Source organism: Oryctolagus cuniculus, chromosome 3 (assembly GCF_964237555.1).
Source record: "Oryctolagus cuniculus chromosome 3, mOryCun1.1, whole genome shotgun sequence".
Lineage (NCBI taxonomy): Eukaryota > Metazoa > Chordata > Mammalia > Lagomorpha > Leporidae > Oryctolagus > Oryctolagus cuniculus.
This window is the reverse complement of record NC_091434.1, coordinates 171,007,046-171,032,344: the sequence shown is the minus strand read 5'-3', so window position 1 is coordinate 171,032,344 and position 25,299 is coordinate 171,007,046. Positions and strand designations below refer to the sequence as shown.

The following is a 25,299-nucleotide window of genomic DNA, read 5'->3' as shown; positions in this document are numbered from 1 at the left end:
GGATCCTTGTCATGTGAGGGGGCTGGACGACTTGTGGTTGTTTTTGTCAGGAGGCCAGGGATTGCAGATCTTGGCCCTGCTGAGCTGCTGTAGTAATCGCTGACATGCTTGGGCGGAGGCAGCTGTGTGAGCAGGCCCAGGGGTGGGAAGTCGGCTGACGGTCCAGCCTTGAACACCCTCTGCACGACTGTCCCCAGGGATATCAGTTGTTGTGGCTGGGATTAGGTAGCAGATGGGAACGCGTTTGGGTTTTCCTGTGTTGACTGTTGGTCAACTTGCCAGAAAGCAGGTTAGCCTTAAAAATACCTAAGTGGGCATCTGTAAGAAGGCCTGTATGTAGTACACAGCCTACCGACTGTGCCATTAGTGTCGAGGAAAGCAGGAGATCCCAAGGCCCGAGGCAGGCGCCATTGTTCCTGCTCTCTGGGCTGGAAACCCAGGGAAGGCGAAGGGAGTCTGCTTTGAATGAGGCTGCCTGGTGGGACGTGGCTGAGATATGAGCTTGCCGACGGTGGCTGTCCTGGGCTCCCGGAGCACTGTCTGGTGGCGGCGGAAAGGGTGCTTCTCCTGCCTCTGCCCTCGCTGCTTGTGCTGTGTGCATTCCACCCTCCCCGCCACTGCCTCCTAAGCCCGAGGCTTTCAAGTGGCACCAGCAGGGTGTCTATACTGGCCTGGTGACCCTGGGAGCTGGGCCCTCGGGGGCAATTGAAAGGACTACTCCGGAGCTTCTCGGGACCCTGCACGGGAGGTCACGCACGGGGGAGCCACGGTTCACTTCCCCAGGGATGAGGCCCAGTCGGCTCTGTGCTCCCACTGCAGCTCTCTGGGGCTGCCCCGAGCTAGAAGGCAGATAGCAATGGCGTGGCGTGTGGTCCCAGTCCGTGGGAAACTCTGTTTCAAGCTTGCCAGAAAAAGGCCAGTCTGGGGACACACAGGCTATGTGGCTGAACCTTCTTCCCGGCTGGCGGAGTGCTTGCAAAGCCCCTGGCCTTCCAGGGCTACTCAGCTGAGTGTGCACCTGACCTCGCCGAAGCTCTGTGCGTACTGGCCCAGTAGTCCCAGGGTTGGAGGGACAATGCACAGCTTTGGATTTGTCTTTTTCTGTGGGCTTGAGTCAGTGAGCCTGTCCCAACGAAATCGGGCCCATCTATTGTGACAGACCCAGGGACGAGAGGCTGACAAAGCGGGGAGGCACCCCCCGTACCCACCCTGTCCTCCGGTCCCGGTGTCTCGGGTCCAGGTGTTTTTACTGCTGTGTTAGCCTGGGAGTGATGTTGGGACACTGCACAGACAGGCTTACTCTTTAACCTCATGCACCGGTCCCCGTGATCCTGAACTTTGATGCGGAGTGCCAGAGAACCAACCAGGTTCAGGAAGAAAATGAAGTTCTACGCCAGAAGGTTTGTTTGGCATGTGCTCGCTCCATGGCGTGTGTGTGTGCGTGTGTGTGTGTAGCTGGGTAGTGGCAGAGGAACGCTGACTACAGGGAAGTCATGTCTGGAATTGGGGGTTAAACTGCCTCAAACTAGAGAAGACCCATCCTCTAGATCATGTGTAGAGCATAAATAATAATGGACAGTAGTGAGCCATAATCGGGAGACGATTCATTCACTCCACTTCCCAGCTCGCCTGTCCTCATCCGTCTCTCTCCATTCTTCCACGTAGAATCCCATGGCTGCTGTTGATGGCCCAGACACAGCTGTGTCGCTCCCCCTCTTCACGGAGGAACGACACAGGACCCTGCGCTGTTCTTTTGTCTGCTCGGCCCTTCCCGGGTTTGCTGCTGGTCCTTCCCGGGTTGGCTGCCGATCCTTCCACCTCCATGGAAGGGCGGCTCCCCCTGCCACTTTCCCCACTTCCGCGGGGGAGCGGCACACCGCCGGCCGGCTCTCTCGGGGGCTGCTCAGATGTTATCTGGATGTTCCTGGTGCATGTTGTCTCTCTCCTCCTTTATAGTCCTCTTCCACCAATCCCAACTCTGCTACCCACACGCCGAGCACGCTGCTCTCCTCCAATCAGGAGCAGGATCAGCTCCTGCAGGTTATTGGTCGAACTGGAGGCAGCTGTGTAAAAGTTGTTTACTCCTCTCCCAGTGCCATATTGTGGGAGAGCAGATGCATAGAATAAGTCTTAATTCCAGTAACTTAGTCTAGTCCGAGTTGCTCCCCACAGTTCCCCCTTTCTTTTTATTTTTTGGCGTTGATACGCGCCTGTCTTCGGTGCCCCACGGCACACACTCTGCTCTGCTTGCTGGAGTTGCCCACAGGTGCTTACAAGCCCTACCAATCAGGCAAACCGAATCCGGGTCCTCTCTTCGCCATGTTGTGAGGAGGTTTTTAGGCGCTGATGCGTGCCTGTGTTCGGTGCCCTGCAGCGCATGCTCTGCTCTGCTAGAACTGCCTGCAGGTGCTTACAAGCCCTATCAATCAGGCAAACCAAATCCAAGCCCTCTCATTGCCGTATTGTGGGGAGACTAATTGATGTTGATAACGTGCCTGTCTTCGGTGACCTGCAGCCGCCCACAGGTGCTTATCGCCTTACTAATCAGGCAGACCGAATCCAAGCCCTCTCATTGCCGTCTTGTGGGGAGACTTATTGGTGTTGATAACGTGCCTGTCTTTGGTGACCTGCAGCGGATATTCTGCTAGCCGCCCGCAGGTGCTTATCGTCTTACTAATCAGGCAGACCGAATCCAAGCCTTCTCATTGCCGTGTTGTGGGGAGGCCTTATTTTTCTCTATTTCTCTGCCTCCGGGCATTCCTATCTCTCCTATTTTACTTCTATCTGCCAGCATTCCTAGTTCTCTCATTTTACTTCTATACTTCTGTTTCTCTTATCCCCGCGGCTTCCCGGCGCCCGCCCCGCGGCAGCTTCCCAGCTCTGCGTGGCTTCAACCCGCGCTTCTCTCATCTGCGCAGCTTCCCGGCTTCACGCGCGCTCCGCGGTCTTCGTGCCCGCACCACAGCCTCCGCGCCAGCCCCGCGCTCCCTATCTACTCGCGCCCCGTGCGCTTTCTCTGCGCACGGCGGCTTCTGCGAATCACAGCCTAGTTCACGTTTCCGCCATCGGTTGGTTTAGTTTTCAGTCTAAGTTCCCCGGGCTAACCTGATGAAATCCAACCTAGCTTACGTCTCCGCTTTTCGGTTTGGCTTCCCGTCTTTTGCTCCCCGGGCTAATCTGACGGATTCCAACCTAGCTTACATCTCCGCTCCCGGTTTGGCTTCCCGTCCAACCTAGTTTACGCCTCCACTTTTCGGTTTGGCTTCCCGTCTTTTGCTCCCCGGGCTAACTTGACGAATTCCAACCTAGCTTACGTCTCCGCTTCTGGTTTTAGTTTTTCGCCTTTTGCTCCCCTGGCTGACTTGACGAATCCCAACCTAGCTTACGTCTCCGCTTCGGCCTGCCCCCGCGGCTTCGTTTTCCCTAACATATTTTTTTCTACCCGGTATATTTTCTAACTTTCTTCCAACAATATTTCTCCCTCATTTCTCCTGGCTTCTCCCCACAGTCTGTATCTGAGTCTAAGTTTTTTCTAGCTTTCACTTTCACTTTCAACCTGCAGTCCGTCCGAGTCTAAGTTTCTTCTAGCTTTCACTTTCGTTTTCAACCCTAGATTTCTTCCGGCACTTTTTCTGTCCGGCTTTTCCCTAGGCTCTTTGCTAGTCTCTCTCTTCGGTGTTTTCCCGCTTCTTCCCTCTTCTTCCCTCCCAGGCTTCCTATCCGAGTCACGGCATCATTATGTCGCTCCCCCTCTTCACGGAGGAACGACACTGTACCCTGTGCTGTTCTTTCGTCTGCTCGGCCCTTCCCGGGTTGGCTGCCAACCCTTCCACCTCCGTGGAAGGGCGGCTCCCCCGCGGAAGTGGGGAAAGTGGCAGGGGGAGCCGCCCTTCCATGGAGGTGGAAGGGTTGGCAGCCAACCCGGGAAGGGCCGAGCAGACAAAAGAACAGCGCAGGGTCCAGTGTCGTTCCTCTGTGAAGAAGGGGAGCGACAAGTTGCATTGGTTCTACTCAGATATGCATTTGCCTGATTTGATAACACAGGAGAGCCGAGGGACCCACACTTGTTTTTTTTTTTTTTATCTTGAACTTTTCTGTGTCCTGAACTTAAAATCTCTACATGTTGTATTGCCAGGAGAAGGAAGGTTATATAAGCTGAATTTTGGGTATGTGTGTGGATGAATTAGTGTGTCTTTATTTTCTTTAGATGAAAGGCTAAAAATGCCCCAATTTACTGCAACTTTATTTTTTCCTGTAGGACTTCTAAAACAGGAGGAAGGCAGGTGGGCATGGGGCTCTTTTTTTTTCTCGGTGAATTTAGGAAGAAACTCGGTAACTAGGAAGTAAGTCCGACAATAAAAAGGAACAGGTTGGATTTGTAATGGTTGCAGGTTTTCGCAGCTCACTCTAGTCCAGCACCAGCTGTCATTTGGCCGATTTCTCCAGTGCACGATGAGCAGAGAAGGGCACCTTGAGGCTGAGGGAAAGTGGCACTTGAAGTCGGGAGCTTGGGTTGGGATGTGATGGTTCTAGAATGTTCTCCACCAGAGGGAAGATGCGGCTAGGCCATCGGCTCATTCAGTCCTACCCCTGTGTAGCTTTTTGCGCTGCAGGCTGAAGTCCACCGGCTGAAGAAAGAGGAGCATCCTCCAGAGGAGGAAGAGGCCTTGGTCCAGCACAAACTGCCGCCCTACGTCTCCAACATGGACCGCCTGGGGGACTCAGAGCTGTGAGTGTGTGTGGAGTGGCCACCCCTCCTCTCCTTCGTCCCCTGTGCTGTAAGCCCTGTGTCTCTCCGGCCCCACCTTGGCTGTGGCCCCCTTTGCCTGGCGAGGGAGATTTGCCAAAGAGCCGCCTGGGCACGCGAGGCCCTCGCCTCAGTCTTGTAAGAGGCCCTGTTCCCTGAGGTTCCCCCTAGGAGCTTTTCGCACTGTGAGCCTCTGGCTGTACCCAGGGAGGGAGGGCTGCACAGCCCTGCCAGGGGCGTGTGCACCCAGATGCGCGTGGCCTGGACAGATAAACCACAGCACAAGCCTGGGAAGTCTTTGTGCGTCAGGAATGTCTCACATGGACAGCTAGACGGGCTCCTCGAAGCATGCCACTGAAAGAGGTGGGGAGAGAGAGAAGTGTTGGAAAATAGCCAGTCGGGACCGGCGCTGAGGCGCAGTGGGTTAAAGCCCTGGCCTGAAGTGCCGGCATCCCATCTGGGCGCCGGTTCTAGTCCTGGCTGCTCCTTTTCAGATACCGCTCTCTGCTGTGGCCTGGGAAGGCAGTACAGGATGGCCCAAGTACTTGGGGCCCTGCACCCGTGTAGGAGACCAGGAAGAAGCTCCTGGCTCCTGACTTCCGATCGGCACAGCTCCAGCTGTTGCGGCCATCTGGGGAGTGAACCAGCAGGTAGAAGACCTCTGTCTCTACCTCCCTGTAACTGTTTCAAATAAATAAGTCTTTAAAAAGCCAGTTAAAGCAGGGGTCTGAGGTGGTGGTGATAACAATAGCAGTGGTTGAAGAAACGGAGGTGCTGGCGGACACAGCTGGTGATGGGGGTTGGGGGCGCAGACAGATTGCAGAGCGTGTACAGCCGAGGACTGTGCCAGGTGAAGACGAGCGGCCCAGCCATCGCCATCGGATGGAAACAAACTGCAAGCTGAAGCTGGGCCTTACAAACTTGTAGCATCTGTGTTTAAAAACAGAGTCCGAACAAGTGAAGTCAGTTGTAATGATGTGATAACATATCCCAGTATATCTAAAAGTGTTGCTTCAGTGTGCAGTGAACACAAACTAGTGAGCCGTTTTATGCCTTTTTTTCATGCTAGGTCTCTTCAGATTTCTTTATAAAAAGATTTACTTATTTGAAAGGCAGAATTGCAGACAGAGAAATCTTCCCAAATGGCTGCAACTGTCGGAGTTGGGCTAACCTGAAGCCAGCAGCCGGGAGCATCTTCTGGGTCTCCCATGCGGGTGCAGGAGCCCTCTTCCACCGCTTTCCCAGGCCATAGCGGAGAGCTGGATCAGAAGTGGAGCAGCTGGGACTCGAACTGGCACCCATGTGGAGTGCCGACACTGCAGGCGGTGGCTTTACCCACTTCTCCACAGCACCAGTCCCGTCATGCTAAGTCTTTGAATTCCAGTGTATATGAAACCTCCAGCATGTCTCGCTTTGAGCTAGCCATGACTGAGCTGCTCAGTAGCACCCGTGGCCAGGGGCGGTCAGACAAAGCAGCTCTGAGCTTGACCACATCCTCCAAGAAGAGCCAGACAAGCTGCCAGCTCTCTTTGTACAAAAAAAAAAAAAAAAAAAGGTATTGAGTGATACCGCCTTCCAGCTCGGCTCCTGGAGCTAGCTAAGGCCTGGGTGGTCTGTTCTTGGTTGTCCGGTGTCCCCTTCCGGCCCTGTGACCCTGTGGCGTGTCTGTCTGAACAGAGCCATGGTGTGCAGCCAGCGGAGCGCCTCCCTCTCCCAGTCGCCTCGCGTGGGCTTCCTGTCCTCACTGCTGCCTCAGAGTAAGAAGAGTCCTTCGAGGTTGTCACCAGCCCAGGGCCCCCCTCAGGCTCCAAGTGTGGCCAAGAAAGGGTCTTTCAGCAGCCAGGTAAGCACCGGTGCCGTCGGCCCAGGAGCCACTGCCGCGTGTGCTCGGGTACCTCCCCGGTGGCCCCGTTGTGGGTGCAGTTTCTTGGCTGTGCTGGTTCTGAATTCACTTTGCCTTCCCTCTCTTCCTCCATCCCTGCCTTTCCCCTCAAGTCAAGTGACAGCCCTGCAGGAAGAGAGAGGGGACAACAGTAAGGGTAAAGCCATCTGCTATGTGCCCTCTTCCTCACCTGTGGCTGGAGGGCAGATGTTGGCGGGGAGATGGCTCAGTGACTGCTCTCTGGCCTCCGCATGCTCGTCCATCACCCCTCCGATGCCAGTGCACAGCTGTGATGGAAGCAGTGGCTGGCAGGTGGCAGGAAGTAGGTTTCGATGGCTCCCTCTCCTTCTTCCAGACTTCCTGGCAACTCCTGTGTGTTGGTGGCTCAAGTGTGAGTTCAAGCAGGTTGGCCACTTTGGACTTTTGGTGACTTTAGTGTCTGACTGAAGTATAAGCTAAGGTTGCCTGAGTCCCCACATGTCGCCTACAGGTTGGTATTTGTTTGTTCTGCACAGGGCTTGCCACTACTTGTCACTGTCACAGAAGACTGCAAGAGAATTTCTTTGATGCTGGCTTAGATCCCAGACAGCCCAGGACGCCACTGAGTAGTTGGCCTAGCATAAGTCGTCGGGTGTTTCTGAAACCAGTGAATCCTATCAGAGTGCAAGTTTGCCAGACTTGGCTATGTGAAGGGACTTCAAAAAGTTCATGGAAAGTGGAAATAAATTTTAAGTGTTTTAGTGGAAGATTTTTCTTTTTAAATCGTGCATAGTTTTTCGGGGTGTATGTGTGTGTGGGTGTGTGTGTGTACCTTTTGAAGTCCCTTGAGTGTTATTGCTGGGGTAGGATGCTTTCCCGTCTGATATATTTTTATTAGTTGCAGATAAAGTGAGTCATTGTATTCTGCACCTTCCTCTCCTGCCTCTTTGGCCTTGAATGTGAGGGTTTCTACTGCAGCACTCCAGCTTAGTGCCGTGGAGTCGGAGCTGCCGCGCAGGCCATGGGATGAGACAGAACGTGCCCTTGGGAGTTGGGCGCTGGCTCTGTTTATCATCAGTGCTCACGGGGCTGAAGTGCACCCCAGTCTGCTTGGGTAGTGTGAGGGGTCTTCAGAAAACTCAGGGCCGGCCACCTTTCTGTCTCTCCTCTCTATGTAACTCTACCTCTCCAATAAATCAACAAACAGTCCAAGACTTATGGCCAAATCACATTGTGAGAAAACAGTGCGAAGGTTTCCAAAAGCGATCGCATCAAAATAAACAGCTTTTAGTTCCAACTTCCTACAGATGTTTGAGGTCGCCTCGAAATAATAGTAGTACTTGCTCCCTAAGAGGATTAATTGAATGGATAAAAGAGCTTTTGGTATGTGCAGTGCACGGCAGATGAGAAGCACTCAGTAAATGACAGGTGTAAGTTGGGTTCCCGAAGATCCTGTTCTGTCTGGCGACCTAGGTTGTGAGACCTCAGTGCCCTCCAGGTGACATGGTGGTCATCTCTGTAAGATTTTACTTACTTATTTCAGAAGTAGAGTTTCAGACAGTGAGAGGGAGAGACAGAGAGGTCTTCCAGCCGTTGGCTCACTCCCCAAACGGCCACAACAGCCAGAGCTGAGCCGATCCGGAGCCAGGGGCTTCTTCTGGATCTCCCACATGGGTGCAGGGGTCCAAGGACTTGGGCCATCTTCTTCTGCTTTCCCAGGCCATAGCAGAGAGCTGAATTGGAAGTGGAACAGCTGGAACTCAAACCAGCGCCCATATGGGATGCCGGCACTGCGGGCGATGGCTTTACCTGCTATGCCACAGAACTGGCCCCAATGATGGTAGTGTTAACACCCACGGGGACTGAAGCAAAGAATAGTCAGTTACCTTGTCAGTAGGTTATTTGTTAAATGAACATTTGCATCTTAAAAGGATTCCAGTTCCGTGCCAAGTAAGTTTTACTGTTTGCCTTCTGGATCTCTGACTGACTGTTCAACAGCTGAACCCTAACGGATGATGTGTGGAGTGTCGGGCCCCTTTGACATGAGCCTGAAGTTAGGAAGTCCTCCCTGACTTAATGAAGGGAAGCTCAGGCAGGGCTCCCTTGGAGTTAAGCCTGTGGTCGTGCTCTGTGTGTGTTCAGAGTCCGTGTGCCACGAGGTGGGTCTGCCACGGGATTAGAAACTGTCAAGTTCACAGCCGAGAGGTGAGGGTCAGAGTGGATGATGCGGCAGAACATTGCTCACCTTGCCTCTAGAGTACTCGTTCACTGAACAAAGCCTGCGTCACCGTGTGGTATGTCAGCCGAGCAGAGTTGGCGGTTCTTGAGTGGAGGTGGTGGATACCTGCAGTCTGAAAAGCTTGGTGGTCAGGTCAGCTGGTTGTTAATGATGGGAGACAATTTAAATCGGCATTGGTGTTTCAGTTCTAAAAATAACCCACTTGAGACCATAACAGTTGTTGAGTTTGAGGGAAGCTTGCAGGTCATCTAGCTCACCCTCTTTATAAAGGTTTATTGACGTGAAATGCGGAGTTACAGGAGGGGAGAGAGGGATGTCGTCCATCTGCTGGTTCACTCTCCAAATGGCCACACGTCTGGGGCTGTGGATCTCCATCTAGTTCTCCCAATTGGACAGCAGGGGCCCAAGAATTTGGATCATATTCTGCAGCCTTCCCAGGTGTGTCAGCAGGGAGCTGGATTGGAAGTGGAGCAGCTAGGCCTTGAACTGGCAGTCATGTGGGATGCCGGCATCGTAGGCTCTGGTTTAACCCACTGTGCCACAAGGCCGGCCCCTGGTCACCCTCCTTCTGTGTATAGGAGCGTGATGTTTATCTTTGCACAGATCATTGATGGTTGAAATGGGAATGTGTGCTTGTTAGAAAGCTGTGGGTAGAAACCTCTCAATAGTGTTTATTCACCAAGCTTTGCCTTGGATAGGTAAGTCTTCTGGTTTGGGACAACCCTTCCTGTCCTTCTCCCAGCCCTCTCCTAACTCTTCACCCCCATGGTGTGATTTCTAGACCCTTCCCCATTTTGGGCCCTCCCCTTTGGGGCACATTCTGATGTCTCAGGCCCTCTCTTTACTGTTGATGCCCAAGTTGGAGTGTAAAGTTCCAGATGCTCTCTCGCTGATACCAAGTGCAGGGGTGGCAGGATCAGTTCCAGGGATTTCAATGATACGTGGCTTTGAACTCAATGTAAAACGGTGTTTGGTTTTTACAGATGCTATGTTGCTTTGTCAGCCAATATTATGCATGGAGTCCTTATCTCACTCCTGCCACACCAAAGCCCAGCCTCTGTGTTTATTGTTAACAGTACAGTTTGTATTTTTGTGGGTACTTACTAAGTTACTGGAATGTAAAGTGCCTATACTTTTTTTTTTTTTTTTTTTAAGATTTATTTGAAAGAGTTACATAGAGAGGAGAGACAGAGAAAGAGGTCTTCCATCTGCTGGTTCACTCCCCAATTGGCCGCAGTGGCCGGAGCTGTGCCATCCAAAGCCAGGAGCCTGGAGCTTCTTCCAGGTCTTCCACGTGGGTGCAGGGGCCCAAGGCCTTCGGCCATCTTCTACTGCTTTCCCAGGCCATAGCAGAGAGCCAGATTGGAAGTAGAGCAACTGGGATTCGAACCGGCGCCCATATGGGATGCTGGCACTGCAGGCAGTGGCTTTACCCATTACACCACAGTGCCGGACACAACTTTACAATTCTCTATAGAAACAATTTTTAAAATTAGGATACTTCACTCACATCAGCATTTTGCCTGCCTGTAATTGTTCACTGAGACCATTGTCATTATTACTGAAATACAAAAGCATTATTGCAAAAATAGATGTCAGTATATATTCTTCAGGCCTTCAATATGAATTTGCAGACAAAAAATGGCAAACAAGCAAAAAGGAAGTAACTGTATAACCACAATTTCCAAGCTCTTGTGGGATCTCTGATAACAGTAGCCAGGGAGGGAGTAGGCTTGTCTGGGCTGCAGCTCCGGGCCACCGCCTATGGTTTGTATTCCATCCTTTCCCTAGCCATAGCCCTGCTCCCGTCACACCCACTTGGTGAGCTGTGGGCCTGCAGGTGGGAGTTACCTTATTACAGCGATAACCTCTAATTGACTGTAATGGCAACAACAAAGCCTCCATGAGCATCTATTACTTGGGACTGTTATTAGTGTCAAGTTACCTCCAAGCTACTGGGACTTGAGCAGTGATGACAGCTGCCTGGGGGCTGTTCCTGTAGGTCTAGGCAGGGATGGGGAGCAGTCCTCTTCCCATCTGAATCTTGGGACCTGTGTGCTCAGAAGGCCTGTGGTCTGGTGGCTGTTTGGGCTCACGTGAGGCCACGTTACTAGAGCCGGCTTCCTGCCGCATTTGGATGTCTCCTGGCAACTCGGGCTCTGAACTCCCTCCTGATCTGCTCAGGCCACCAATGATTAACGAATGTCGACTTCTGTCTGACTCCAGCAAGAGTTGTGGGATGGCCCCATGGTGACAGGTTAACTACAGTGTCTCTCCTGAGCTGTAGGTGGGAGTTGGAGAGCTGATGGTAGAAAATTAAGACCATTGCAATATTACAGTTACAGGAAGACGATGCATAAGATGTTTATGGGATTTGTACCTAAAGCAAAACCAAATTAAACTTTGAATTTCTGGTTGTGGCACAGCAAGCACTTGTTTTTTTTTTTTTTTTTTTTTATTTTTTTTATTTATTTTTTTTTTTTTTATTTTTGACAGGCAGAGTGGACAGTGAGAGAGAGAGACAGAGAGAAAGGTCTTCCTTTGCCGTTGGTTCACCCTCCAATGGCCGCCGCGGCCGGCGCGCTGCGGCCGGCGCACCGCGCTGATCCGATGGCAGGAGCCAGGAGCCAGGTGCTTTTCCTGGTCTCCCATGGGGTGCAGGGCCCAAGCACCTGGGCCATCCTCCACTGCACTCCCTGGCCACAGCAGAGGGCTGGCCTGGAAGAGGGGCAACCGGGACAGAATCCGGCGCCCCGACCGGGACTAGAACCCGGTGTGCCGGCGCCGCTAGGCGGAGGATTAGCCTAGTGAGCCGCGGCGCCGGCCATGGTTGTGGCACAGCAAGCACTTGTAGCGAGCCCCACACTGACGTTAACCTGCTCGTTTCAGTGTCTCGTGGACACTGCACTTGTCACCTTGTGACCTTACTGTCTCTGGCTTTTCACCCTTCCTGAGGGATTAACTTGGCTGCAGGAAGCTCTTGTCCGCTTTCTGTGGGGCCTGTAGCACGTGCGTAGGCCTCGGCTCTCTTGGTGGAAACTCCGCCCTCTATTACAGGGGCAGTTCTTAGTTTATTGTGTCAGCCGTAGTCGGTGAGCAGGGAAGGAAAAGTACTGCACCGTGCCCGTCTCCCTGTGTGGCACTGCTCGCCTTTGGTCCCGAGGCAGGACGCCCCCGTGCGACGTGGATCTCCCCGTGGCAGGCAGGAAGTACAGGAGAAGTGCTCCCCCCTGCCCGCACCGGGACGTGGCCGCTGGGCGTCCGCCTTCCTAGAGGGAACGTGACTCCCTAGTGGACCGTGACTGCTGCCGCCCGCCACCTCCTCGGGCCTCGTCCTTAACAGAGCTCACGGCTTGGAGCGGCCCCTCCTCGCTGCATCTCCCTGGAACCCGTCTCGCAGTGAACGCTACCTTCTCGTTGGTTCCTGTCCTCCCAAGACCCATGTGTAGTTGGTGCTGGGGTGGTCCTGACACTTAGAAGGAGAATGTGTTTGTGGCTGAGCTGCACGGGTTCAGCAGCCCTAAACCTCATGGAAGTACTCCCCGTTACAAACAGGCCAGCACTTGTCTTTCTTCTTTGTTTTGGGGAAACGATCATGAAAATACGCTGAGGGAAATCCTACATGCAGGCAGGCGGCGTTGAAAGTTGCAGAAGCCAAGTGGTTCTCTTTTTGTGCTAAATGTCAGTGCCACATGGCTTTATCAGTGGCCGTCCCGGCTCTGGCTCCACGCAGTCCTGAGCGTTGTCTGCAGCTTCTCACTGTCGGGGCAGTGGCTCTGTCTGTGCTTCCGCCTTTCTACCGTTTTCTAATAGGTTTGTGTTCCTCTTTGTGACTTGAGTGTCTTTTTTCCTTTGAATTTTAAGATTTATTTTTAAGTCAGAGTTAGGGAGAGACAGAATCTTCCATCCATTGGTTCACTCTCCAGGTGGCCACAACAGTGCAACAGCCGGGGCTGGGCCAGGCCGAAGCCAGGACTTCATTTGGTTCTCCCAAGTAGGTGCAGGGGTCTAAACACTTGGGTCATTTCTTGCTGCTTTTCCCAGGCCGCTAGCAGGGAGCTGGATCAGAAATGGAGCAGCCAGGACACCAGCTGGTGCACATATGTGATGCTGGCATTGCAGGAAGTGGCTTTATCGGCTACGCCACAAGGCTGGCCCCAAGTCAGAATTTTTAGTGGTATGGGGACAATCAGATAGCCATTTGGACAAAAATTACACAATTATACACTAAGGCTCAAACAAATCGGATGTCTAAACGTACAAAGTGCAACCATGTGTGTATGAGAGGAAACACTGAAGTCGCTCCGTGTTATGGAGGGGAAGGCTAACCATGACTCGGAATCCAAATGCAGTAAAGTAAGAGACGGACATACTTGGCCAAAAGATACAAGCAAAGTCAAAAGATCAAGAGAAAACTGAGCTATGACGTTCGCAACCAATAACTAAAAGTAAATGCCTAAGATCCCTGAAATATGAAAAATTTAAACTGAGGCGGAAGCATCAACATTTACAGAGAAGAAATGGGGAAAGCCACACAATTTACAATAAACATACAAAAATGGACTCCACACACACGAGATGCTCGCTTCACTCGTGGTAAGAGAAATGCAGGCTGCAGCCGCACCAGACGTCGTCGCGTTGCGTTGGCGAAAGTGCTAGAGGCAGAGCACAGAGCGCGCGGAGGAGGCTGTGGGGAGCCAGGGAGTCTCACGTTCCCGAGGGGGAGGCAGGATGGCGGAAACCCACCTGCACCAAGTGGGGGAAAAGTTCTTAATACTACTTTTGCAACTTTGCACTAAGCTTGAAAGTACTTAGAAATAAAAAGCTAAAAAAACATATATATAAAGGGTAAGGTCTCGGCACAGTGTAGCAGTCATCTTCAAATGAGCCCAGACTTCCAGGGAAGTCTGCCAGGAGAAGATGTCTCTCTTTGAAGCTCTGACTTTTTTAATACATCTTTAAAAAGCATTCCATCTTTGCTCCAGTATCTGAAAATGTCACCATTGTCATACTAACTCTTCATGTGTAATTGGGTCTGTTTCTAGAATGTGCTTCCTTTGATCTTTCTGCCCATTCATGCTCTAGTACCACACTGCTGTGTCTCTGGGGGCATTGTTTTATATTTAAGAGTCTCCCCCATGGGTCTTCCTTTTTGACGTTTTTCTAGATACTCCTTTGTGTTTACTTTTCTATACAAACTGCACTGTCAACATGTTTAGTGCCGGAAAAGAACTTTTCTACGTTAACTTAGTTTAGCTTAAATTTATGCATTAGAATGGACCTTCTGATGTTGAGAGACCCTGTCCAAGAAGGGATACCTTCCTTTGCTCCAGGCTACTTTCATGTCGTTTGGGGATTTTTATAATTTCCTCTATGCAAATTTCATGCCTTTCTTGACAGGTTTATTTCTAGATACACGGTTACCGTTATTTATGTGTGATGTTCTCTTAGATTCTTTATCTGGTTACTGTGCATATGAAGGCTCCTGACTTAGATTTTGACATTCTGCTACCTTGTTGAGTTCTTAGGAGTTTTACCATTGAGCATACTGTCCTGTCATTTGCAGAAGAGAGATGGTTTAACTTACTTTCTAATTCTTATTCCATTTCTTTTCTTTGTATAATTGCATTGGTTAAGACCCCCAATATAGTATTCAATAATAAGGGACAGTGGCTATTGTATCTTGTTGTTTATCAGTACTACTTCATGTGTTTTCCCATCAAGTATGAAGTTGGCTTCAGATCATACCCACACACATGTACATATGTGCATGTTTTTAATTGTGTAAAGGAAGTGTCTGTCCATATCTGTTTTCAAGTAGTTCTGTTAGCAGTTGAGTTGGATATTGTCACCATTTAGGGAGATAATCATGACTTCCTCCTTAAATGTATTGCTATATTGGATTATAATTAGTAGATAGCCTAACTTATTTTGCTTTTAAATATATTTATTTGAAATTAAAAGTTAACAGGGAGAGGGTGAGGGAGATTGTCTACTCACTGACTCCCCAGGTGACCACTGGCCAGGATTGGGCCAGGCGGAAGCCAGGAGCTTCTTGAGGGTGGTAGGGGCCCAAGCACTTGGGCCGTCTTGTGCTGTTTTCCCAGTCTGTTAGCAGGGAGCTGGATTGGAAATAGAGCAACCGGGACAAGAACCGGTGCCTACATGGGCTGCTGGCATTGCAGTTGGCGGCTTTACCCGCTATGCCATGAGGCCAACCCCTAGATACCCTAATTTTGAACCATCTTTGCTTTCCTTGTATGACTTACACTGAATCGTGATATATTGTTTTTGTTTTTGTTTTAATGTAGTGTGGGAGAGATTGTTGAATATCATACAGAAATTTTGCAATGATAGTGATACTTATCTGCAGTTTGCTTTCTCGTGTGCGGTCCTCAGGTTTACACAAATGTTACACTTACTCCATTAAAGGATGTGAGGGTTCCCCTTCACTTGTATCCTCTGGGACAATTCCTGTTGCCCTGGGCCACATGGTCCCTGTGCAGTTCCTAGAAATCCTGGGAAACCTTCAGAACCTGACACCTGTGAGTGGGACAGTACTTGATGACTTGATGTTTTGAGAAGTTTCTGACTTTTTCTATGGAAAATGGTCTGTTAGAGCCTTCTGTTGCTCTGGGTAAGCTGTGTGGTTTTCAGAAACTTTTCACTTCATCCGCAAGGGAGACTCTGCCCCTGCAGGCACGTTCTTGGTGATCTGACGCACAGGAGTCGGAGAACAATTGCCTCCTCTCTGTACCTTGAACCTGACCTACCTTCTGAGCCCGAGGGTTAGCGTGGTGTCCTGTTGGCTGCGCTGAGTCCGCCTCTCATTTCTTTAGCTCCCACACATAGCCTTCACAGAATCTAGTTTGCAGTCTTCCATGGGTAATAGTTCTTGACTAGGCTGGCAGATCTGTCAGGCCTGATTGATAGCTGTTTTAGGCTCTTGACCTCATTTGCTGAGAGCCCACCGTGCTGGAACAGGCTGCAACCAAGGAAGCTGACCTTGCTGCCCCTCGCTGCCAGGTACACAGCAAGCTTTCTCCAGCTACCACAAAAGTTACTTGTGAAAGGCAGAGTTGTGGCCGGCGCCGCGGATTAGCTCAATAGGCTAATCCTCCGCCTTGCGGCGCCGGTTCTAGTCCGGGTCAGGGAGCCGGATTCTGTCCCGGTTGCCCCTCTTCCAGGCCAGCTCTCTGCTGTGGCCAGGGAGTGCAGTGGAGGATGGCCCAGGTGCTTGGGCCCTGCACCCCATGGGAGACCAGGAGAAGCACCTGGCTCCTGCCATCGGATCAGCGCTGTGTGCCGGCCGCAGCGGCCATTGGAGGGTGAACCAGTGGCAAAGGAAGAGCTTTCTCTCTCACTGTCCACTCTGCCTGTCAAAAAAAAAAGGGGGGGGCAGAGTTGTACAGAAAGAGGGAGAGCAGATCTTCCGTCCCCCAGTTCATTGCCCACATGGCTGCGACAGCCGGGGCTGGGCCAAGCCAACGCCAGGAGGTGGAACCCCATCTGGGTTTCCCCAGTGGTGGCAGGCGCCCAACACCTGGCTGTCACCTGCTGCTTTCTCAGGTGCATTTACAGGGAGCCACATTGGAAGGGGGACAGTTTGGGCTTAAACTGTCTCTGATGAGATACCAGCTTCTTAAGTGGCTTTTTTTTTTTTATTAATTTATTCTTGGGGCTGGCACTGTGGCGCAGTGGGTTAAAGCCCTGGCCTGAAGCACCAGCATCCCTTATGGGCACTGGTTCAAGACCCAGCTGCTCCACTTCTGATCGAGCTCTCTGCTATGGCCTGGGAAAGCAGTGGAAGATGGCCCAAGTCTTTGGGTCCCTGCACCCAAGTGGGAAACCTAAAAGAAGCTCCTGGCTCCTGGCTTTGCATTGGCCCAGCTCCAGCCATTATGGCCTACTGGGGAGTAAACCAGTGGATGGAAGACCTCTCTGTCTCTCTCTCTGCCTCTCCTCTCTGTGTGTAACTGACTTTCAAATAATATAAATTTCATAAATATTTATTTAAAATTAATTTGAAAGGCAGAATTAGGGAAAAGAGAGAGAAGAGAGGACAGACAGATGGATCTTGTATCCACTGGTTCATTCCCTAAATGGCCAGGGCTGAGCCAGGCCAAAGCCAGGAGACGGGAGCCTCATCCAGGTCTCCCATGTGGGCACAGGGGCCCAATTACTTGGGCTGTCTTCTGCTTTCCTAGGTGCACTAGCAGGGAGCTGGATCAGAAGTAGAGCAGCTGGGACTTGACCCATTGCCCATGTGGAGTGCTGGCATTGCAGATGGTAGCCTAACCTGTTAGGCCATGAGGCCGGCCTCTCGGGTTGCTTTTTAACCCACTGCCCACAATGCTGGCTCCCCGTTAGCCACCTTCTGAATTCTATGTTGCACTTGTTTTGGGATTCCTCGCTCTATACTCCTTGCCCCCTGGAGCAGTGGGTGTGGGGAGGAGGCATGGGTCTACTGAGTGGGGGTTGGTACCCGTGGGTCAGATCCCAGGGACGGTGCAGGAGGTGCCTGGCCCTCCCAGCTGCTCCCTCTGGGAAGGTAGAAGAAGCCGCCTTCCTTTTTTGGTATCGCAGAACCTGTTCAGCGTTCTGTGGACTGGGATGCCGCTGCAGAGCAGTCAGAGTGCTGAGAGGAGGGTCTTGCCATGGTTATGCGATTTAGCTCCAAGATGGTCGATTTTTCCTCCTTCCTGGTCAGGGTCACTTTCTTCCAGGTACCCCTCCGCAGCGCCACTCTCTTCAGGTTGCCCCCAGCGTGGGCTGTGATGTCAGGTCTGGGTGTGCGCTCCAGCTCTGTCAGGTCCCACCTGTGCGGGGAAGTCTTTTTTTTTTTTTTTTTTTCTTTTAAGATTCTAACTCTGCCTTTCAAATAAGAGGGGTCTTCCATCTACTGGTTCCTTCCCCAAATGGCCACAGTGGCCAGGGCTGGGCCAGTCTGACGCCAGGAGCTTCTTCCTGGTCTCCCACTTGGGTGCAGGGGCCTAAGCACTTGGGCCATCTTGTACTGCTTTCCCAGGCCATTAGCAGGGCGCTGGATCAGAAGTGGAATGGCTAGGACTCAAACTGGCACCCACATGGGATGCCGGTCACACCGGGGAGGCTTAGATTACTGCACCACAGTGCCAGCCCCGAGAAGTCTCTTAACCTCTCCAAGATTCTGTTTCCTCATAACAAAATGATGTCTTCACGTTTACAGTATTGTCAAGGTCTTAAGATATGCCTTGGATATGGTAGGTGTTCGGTTAATGTTATATATTGGTGCTATCTTGGATATGGTAGGTGTTCGGTTAATGTTATATATTGGTGCTATCTTGGACATGGTAGGTGTTCGGTTAATGTTATATATTGGTGCTATCTTGGATATGGTAGGTGTTCGGTTAATGTTATATATTGGTGCTATCTTGGATATGGTAGATGTTTGGTTAATGTTATATATTGGTGCTATCTTGCTATTGCCGTTGGTTTTCTTATTCATTTTGTCTTCTAAAATATGCCGGAACTTGGGGAAGCAAGTTCAGTTGGCCCTCCACACTCAGGGGTTCCATATCAGGAGGTCCAGCCGGCTGATGGGAAATACTAAAAAGAGCACTCTGTACTGAACACGTGCAGACTTTCTGGTCATTATCCCCTAACAGTGCAGTGTAACAGCCATTTACGTAGCACTCACGCAGCATCATGTTAGTTATTAGAAGCCGTCCCGAGGTGACTCAGTGTCTGGGAGGAGGTGCAGAGGTTCTGTACAGGCACTTCCCCTCTTAACAGGGCACATGGGCATCTACATCCGCTGGGGGTGCGGGAACCAGTCCTCCTCGGCTGCCGCGGGGCAGTTACGCTTCCTCGAGAGGGAAGCCCCACTACAGCCGGGGAAGATGGACCTGGAGAGGACTTCAGGCAGGAACCCAAACCAGCAGATTCCCTGTAGGTCAGCCGTAGTTAGGTTCCAGCTAAGCAGGCACTTAATTTTTTGTTGTTGTTGTTGTTCTTAAGGTCTCCTTATTTATTTGATAGGCAGAATGACCGAATGAGAGGGAGAGACCGCGATCTTCCACTTGCTAGTTCACTCCCCAGATGGTAGCAGTGGCCAAAGCCAGGAGCTAGGAACTCCATTTTGATCTCCTACATGGGTGGTAGGGACCCAAGTACGTGGGCTAACTGTTGCGCATTAGCAGGGAGCTGGATTGGAAGTGGAGTAGCCAGGACTCAAACTGGTACTCGTATGAGATGCTGGTGCTACAGGAGGTGGTTTAACCAGCTGCGCCACAGTGCACCAAACTCCTCCCCGCCAAAGTGCTTCTTTTTTTAAGATATTTTTTTTGATAGGCAGAATGACAAAACTTTTTTTAAGGATTTATTTATTTGAAAGTCTGAGTTACACAGAAGGAGAGGCAGAGAGAGAGAGAGAGAGAGAGAGGTCTTCCATCTGCTGGTTGACTCCCTGATGGGCTGCAACAGCCAGAGCCATGCCTATCTGAAGCCAGGAGCTTCTTCTGGGTCTCCCGTGTGGGTGCAGGGGCCCGAGGACGTGGGCCATCTTCTGCTTTCCCAGGCCGTAGCAGAGAGCTGGATCGGAAGTGGAGCAGCCGGGACTCCAACCAGCACCCATACAGGATGCCGGCACTGCAGGTGGCGGCTTTACCCGCTATGCCACAGCGCCGGCCCCGACAGAGAACTTTGAAAACTGTTCCTGGCTACAGGATTCCCAAGGAATCCATGGGAATCAGTCTGAACTGTTAACTGTTAACAACAGTGTAAGGAGTGGAAGAACGAGAAGGCAACAGGCAGACTTTGGGTGAGTTTGTCCTCTTCACTGAGGTCTGGGGTACAATCCGTCTGAAACCTGAGTGGCTGTGGGCATCCATACCCCTTTGCTAAGAGAGGGAGCTGGTTTGACCCCATGACCTGGAGAGTGAGGCCGGAAAAGGGGAGCCCTGCTGGGCCGTTGGGAGAGGTGAGCCGGACAGCTTCTTTCCAAGCAGCTAAAGGTTAAGAGCGCAGACGTCTGCTCTCCATGGGGTGGGCGGGGCTTCCTAGATTCCTTCTGTGTTGCTGTAGTCTTGGCTGGCCTCACAGGAAAAGGAGCCAGGAAGTACCAGTTTGTTTCCTGGCCAGGCTGTCGTACTCAAGGGTCCTTGGGTTTCCAGTAGTGTTGAAAAGAGTTTCTGGTTTGCCAGGAGTCATTTTCCAGTACCCTGGTGCTGTTAACATTTGCTGGTTATTCTTGTCTTGGCCCAAACAAGAGAGGCTATTGTGTTTCTTCTTTCATCTGGAGAAGTGGTCGCTTGTCGCATAAATGTGATATATTTTTACATTGCCCCAGCATATCGTTGAATGTAAGTGTGCATAGCACCGAGCGTGGGACCTGGCCCGGCTCGGCGATCCCTGGCGGAACTGGGCTCCTGCCTGTCACTCGGTGTGGGGCATAGGTGAAGCTGGTTCTGTTTCCCTGTCCAAGCGAGTGATGTTGCAGGCTGAGGAACACAGTGGACCTGTCCCAGCCCCGGGAGAACAGTGGAAAGGAGCGAGTCCGGGCTGCTGGGACGGGCCCACCTGGCGGAGTGGGCACCACTTGAACTGCCCAGTCCAGCCAGGGAGCACCTGACCCGGGAGCGGTGGAGAAGCTGCTCCCCTCCTGGCCTGGCTGTCGCCCTCGAGGTGGGAAGAGACTGTGCACAGCGGCTTCTCATCTCCTAGGCCACCAAGGGAAAGGACCCAGCACCCGGGGCCAAGGACGGGAAGAGCCTCCTGGGGGGGCTGGCCCCTGCGGAGTCCAGCTGGGCGCAACACCGGCAGCGGCGCCTGCAGGACCACGGCAAGGAGAGGAAGGAGCTGTTCTCCACCACGTCTTCCCAGGTACGGGGGTGCCCGGGGAGGCGCCGCCAGCACTGTGGAGTGCCTCTCCTCGGAGCGCTGCTGCCGCCGGGCAGAGCGCGTTCGCCCGGTCCTCTCGGGTGCTTGCACTCCGCGTCTTTGCCTGGCTCTTCCGCGGTCCTTCTCCCCGACGCTGCAGCGTTGGCCCAAGTAGGGGCCGGAGATCGCAAGGCTCCGCAGGGGACTCTGGGGCTTGGCTGTCACCGTGCAGACGAGTTAGGGGTGCGTGTGCGTGTGTGTGAGTGAGAGTGTCATAAGCTTTCTAAGACCTGGGGAAGAGGGTGCAGTTCCCTCGGTGTCGCCTGAGTCGCCCAGAGTGGCTTGACCTCAGGATCCCTTTCTCCTGCGCTGAGGCCACGTGCCCACACGGCGAGCTGCTGTGGCATGGGCCCTGCTGAGAGGACCCCCCTCTCCGTGGGACTGGGTCAGGCACGGCACGAACTGCTCCTTCTCCCAGATACTCCCGGTGAAGGCAGAAGTCCCGAGACAGGACTGGGTCTCGTGCCCACGTTACCTTCTGGACCACGTAGCCCCTCCCGGGGGGCTCCTTGCCAGTGCCAGTGCCAGAGCATTGTTGAACAGCCCCATGGCGGATCCAGCTTGGTGGCAGTGGGCTCGTATCTCATCTCCAGTCTTCCTGCCCCGGCCTAGATGACTCGATGTACTTGGAGTCCAGCCACAGCCCCATAAAGTCTGCAGTTCCTCTGAATCACTCCTCGGGCCGCCCTGGGGGAGCACGGGGAACCCCAGGGTGGTGGAGCATTCCCTGGCTGACCTCCTGAGGCCTGGGGTGTGTCTGAGCACCAGGTGATCAGTGGCCAGCACGTGGTGCCACCCGGGCATCTGGGATCGCCCAGCTGTCCTTGGGTGTCTGCATGCCTAGCTGGTTGGCTCAGTTTCTCAGTCTCGCGATGCCCACCTCCTGTACTGGGGAGGGGCCGGGGCCAGGCTTCACTCTGGCATCCAGGTTCTGCCCCTTGCCAGCCTTGGGACCTTGGGCAGGTACATAGCCTTCTGCTCTGCCTTAGCTCCTGAGCTGCAAGGTGCAGTTAGTAATCAGATCTCGCATGATTTTCGGGAGACTTAGAAAAGCTAGGTGACTGGAAGCCTGGTCCGCAGTGGGCTTCCACTCGAAGTGTTGCCTTCAGCCTGGCCTGCTGCCACACAGGTGCGTGTCCTGAATCTAGTTACCTGTGACAGGGAGGGAGGGGAGGGGAGCCAGGGCGAGCTGGGTGCTGCCTCCACGGCTCAGGGCTCACCTCTGCATCCCGTGCCCATCCGGAAGCGCCCAGCACACCAGGGCCAGGCCAGATACCCCATGGTGTGCTCCTGGGCACGGGGCCCCTTCTCAGCTGCCTTGTCTCCACTTCAGCAGCCACAGGGTGCGGAGAAGAAGCCGGAAGCTAGCGGCCCAGAGGCGGAGCCCTGCCCGGAACTGCACGTGGAGCCCGCGGAGCCCCTGACACGGGCGTCCTCGGCCAGCGCAGAGGGGGCAGGAGCCCGCCCCGAGCAGCCCTTCATCGTGCTGGGCCAGGAGGAGTACGGGGAGCACCACTCGTCCATCATGCACTGCAGGTGGGCCGGCCGCCAGGGACAGCCCTGGAAGCCTGCAGTTCCGGGGATTGCCAGGGAAGGTGTGGCAACAGGAGGATGGAGAGAACAGTGGTAGGGTGGGGAGGGTGCCCCAAGGACCCTGGTCTCTCCTGAAAGTTGAGAGGAGGAGGGCTGCGTGACTGCCACCTGGTGGCCCTGCTCGGAGTTGCCTCTGGACTGGCCTCGCCGCCGTTTCTGATCTGTCTCTGGGCTTTAGGAACAAGTCATCGTTTATCTGAACCCCCAGGACTCGCTCAATTTTAGTTTCCTTAGGATGGTACCATAGGTAAATGGTTATCAATTGTGAGTTTCCGACGTCACTAAACGTGGCCTGTGGAAGACACGCTCGCGGAGTGTGGTTCTCAGGACGGGGCGGCTCCTTTGACAGCCCCGCTGGCGTGTGACGCGGGCTCTCGGCCTCCGTAGACTGCTGGGACCCGAGGCGGGGCTGTGACACTTGCTGTTCTGGCCCTGGTGTTGCCACGTGACGAGCTCAGACGTCCTACGTGCTGAACGCGTGTTTTGGGCAGTGTGTGATGTCCAGAGTCGTCTGTGCTCGTCCTTGGAGTGCAGGCCACCGGGGTTGTTTTTAAACACAGGGGGTGGGGGTTGGGGGAAGCCAGGAAGGTAGTGCCCCGCCGTGGGCTGACGAGGATTGAGGCCAGGATGCCAGCGTCTCTTCCTGTTGTGTCTAGAGTGGACTGCTCGGGCAGGAGGGTCGCCAGCCTCGACGTGGACGGCGTCATCAAGGTGTGGTCCTTCAACCCGATCATGCAGACCAAAGCGTCCTCCATCTCCAAGTCGCCCCTGCTCTCTCTTGAGTGGGCCACCAAGCGAGACAGGCTGGTGAGTGGTGCTTGGCCCACAGTGCGCACTCCCTGGGGGTCCCCACGGGCCGAGCCGAGGCGGCCGCGCCACGTCCCCCTCCCTCCTGTCCACCAGGGGCCACTGGGGGACCACACAGCCAGGACTGGCCCTGCCAGCTCCCGGGTGGGTGGCAGTGAGGTGTCTGGGTTTACAGAGCTGCAGATGAGCCGCAGGCTCCTTCCTGCCTGTGGCAGTCTGCCCTGAGAGGCCGCCTGACCTCCTGGCCGCCCCGCCCGTCCCTGCTAGTCCCCAGGTTCTCTGCATGTGCCCTCCTGTCCAGGCCCGGCAGGAAGTGGCTCAGGGGCATTCGCTGGGGAGGGGTGGTGTGAGCCCTTTTGTGCTTCCCAGGGGCCTGATTGCCTCCAGGAGAACACCATACCCATCCTTCGCCCCTCTGGGCTTCGCTGTTGAGTGGGGGAGTGGGAGTTGAGGGGGTCAGAGTCACTGAGGTTCCTCTTTGAATCCATTTCGTGGGGACCACTCCCGCAGCCCAGGGCACAGCCGGCTTTCTACGCTTCTGACAGCTGAGGGAGTTCCTTCGGAGGCTCTGGGGTCTCGAGGCTTGCCCTCGACCAGCATCCCTTGGCCAGGCAAATGCCGAGGCCGCCGTCTGGCAAGTGTTCCTGGGGGCGTCCTCGGAGCTGGCTGCCGCTTGCGTGTTCTGTGGTGGCGCTCACTGCTGCCTTTGGAGCTGTTCCCAGATAAACCACACGTTCCTCCAGACGAGGGAGGTCTCTTCACAGAGCCGGAGCCCTCCCCTGCAGAGCCGCAGGGCGCGGGCAGTCACCTAGGCCCCGGTAGCCGCCAGAGCTGTAGCCAGGAGGGGCCCGAGGTAGATCAGGAGCTGGAAGGAAGGGTTTGGGGCAGCTGGGATTGAAAACTGAAAGAATGGCCGATCTGGGAGTCTCATTTAAGCAGACAGAAGGAGTCCCGGTGTATTCACGGTGACATCTCCCCCATTTCCACAGATGGCTTTTGTGGTTCTGTTTGCTCCAGGTCGGCGCTAATGTTCTTTAATTAAAAAGATTATTTTCTGTTATCCTTATTTAATTGGTTTTCATTTACTTGAAAGGCAGGGAGGTGGAGACCTTCCACTTGCTGGTTTATTCCCCAGATGCCTGCGATAGCTGGTCCTGGCCAGGCCAAAGCTAGGAGCTGGGAACTCCATCTGGGTCTCCCACGCAGGTAGTACCCGAGCCATCACCCACAGCCGCCCAAGGTGTGCACTGGCAGGAAGCTGGGATCGGAAGCGGAACTGCGACTCAAACCCAGGCACTGCAGTATGGGATGTGGCCGTCCCAGGCCGTGTCTTAACCACTGTCAAATGCCGGCCTTCTGCTTTATTTTTAAATTTGAGAGGCAGAGAGATCCCGTCCACCGATTGATTCCCCAGGTGCCCTCGTTAGCCCCCTGGCTGGGACTGAAGCCAGGAGTCAGGAACTCAGCCCAGGTCCCCAGGTGGGTGGCAGGGACTCGGATACTTGAGTTATCACCTGCTGTCTCCCAGAGTGTGCACCAGCAGGAAGCTGGGGTCAGGGGCCGGAGCTGGGGCTTGGACCCAGGGACTCCGGTACGGGATGTGGGTGTCCCAGCCTGCATCTCCGCCGTCAGGCTGTACGCCTGCCCTGCTTCATTTACTCTCCAGGGGAAGTCCCCTGAGGCCCGAGTTCTCCTGCCTGCATGGAGAACTGGAGGAGGAACAGGCCTGGCGTCTGAGGTCCTCGCTGACTGTGCCTGCCTCCCACGCTGTCCCTCCCACCTCCTGCCCCTTCTCGTTCCAGCTCCTGCTGGGCAGCGGCATGGGGACAGTGCGTCTCTACGACACAGAAGCCAAGAAGAACCTGTGTGAAATCAGCATCAGTGACGACATGCCCCGGTGAGCGGAGGCCCGAGCCTCACTCCCTGCCTCCCCGCGCCTGGGCCGGGCGTCTGACCCAGCCTCGCGTGTGTTACAGAATCCTGTCTCTGGCGTGCAGCCCCAGCGGGGCCTCCTTCGTCTGCTCGGCGGCAGCTCCAAGCCTCACTTCCCAGGTGGACTCCACAGCCAAGGGCGTGAACCAGGTTCCCGGCAAGCTGCTGCTGTGGGACACGAAGACCATGAAGCAGCAGGTA

At 53.8% G+C, this 25,299-nt stretch overlaps 1 protein-coding gene across 2 annotated transcripts in view; it reads left to right on the top strand.

Annotated features, from left to right (window-relative positions):
• The window catches only part of WDR91 (WD repeat domain 91), a 36,299-nt gene that overhangs the window by 2,833 nt on the left and 8,167 nt on the right, over nt 1-25,299 (top strand). The window contains exons 4-11 of one of the 2 annotated variants that reach the window (XM_070071332.1): nt 1,318-1,400; nt 4,599-4,729; nt 6,425-6,590; nt 20,551-20,709; nt 22,103-22,302; nt 23,016-23,166; nt 24,969-25,063; nt 25,143-25,296. In XM_070071332.1, coding sequence (XP_069927433.1) covers nt 1,318-1,400; nt 4,599-4,729; nt 6,425-6,590; nt 20,551-20,709; nt 22,103-22,302; nt 23,016-23,166; nt 24,969-25,063; nt 25,143-25,296 — 1,139 coding nt within the window. Of the gene's footprint in view, nt 1-1,317; nt 1,401-4,598; nt 4,730-6,424; nt 6,591-20,550; nt 20,710-22,099; nt 22,303-23,015; nt 23,167-24,968; nt 25,064-25,142; nt 25,297-25,299 lie in introns of both variants that reach the window. The other variant, XM_070071331.1, reaches the window with a different exon arrangement.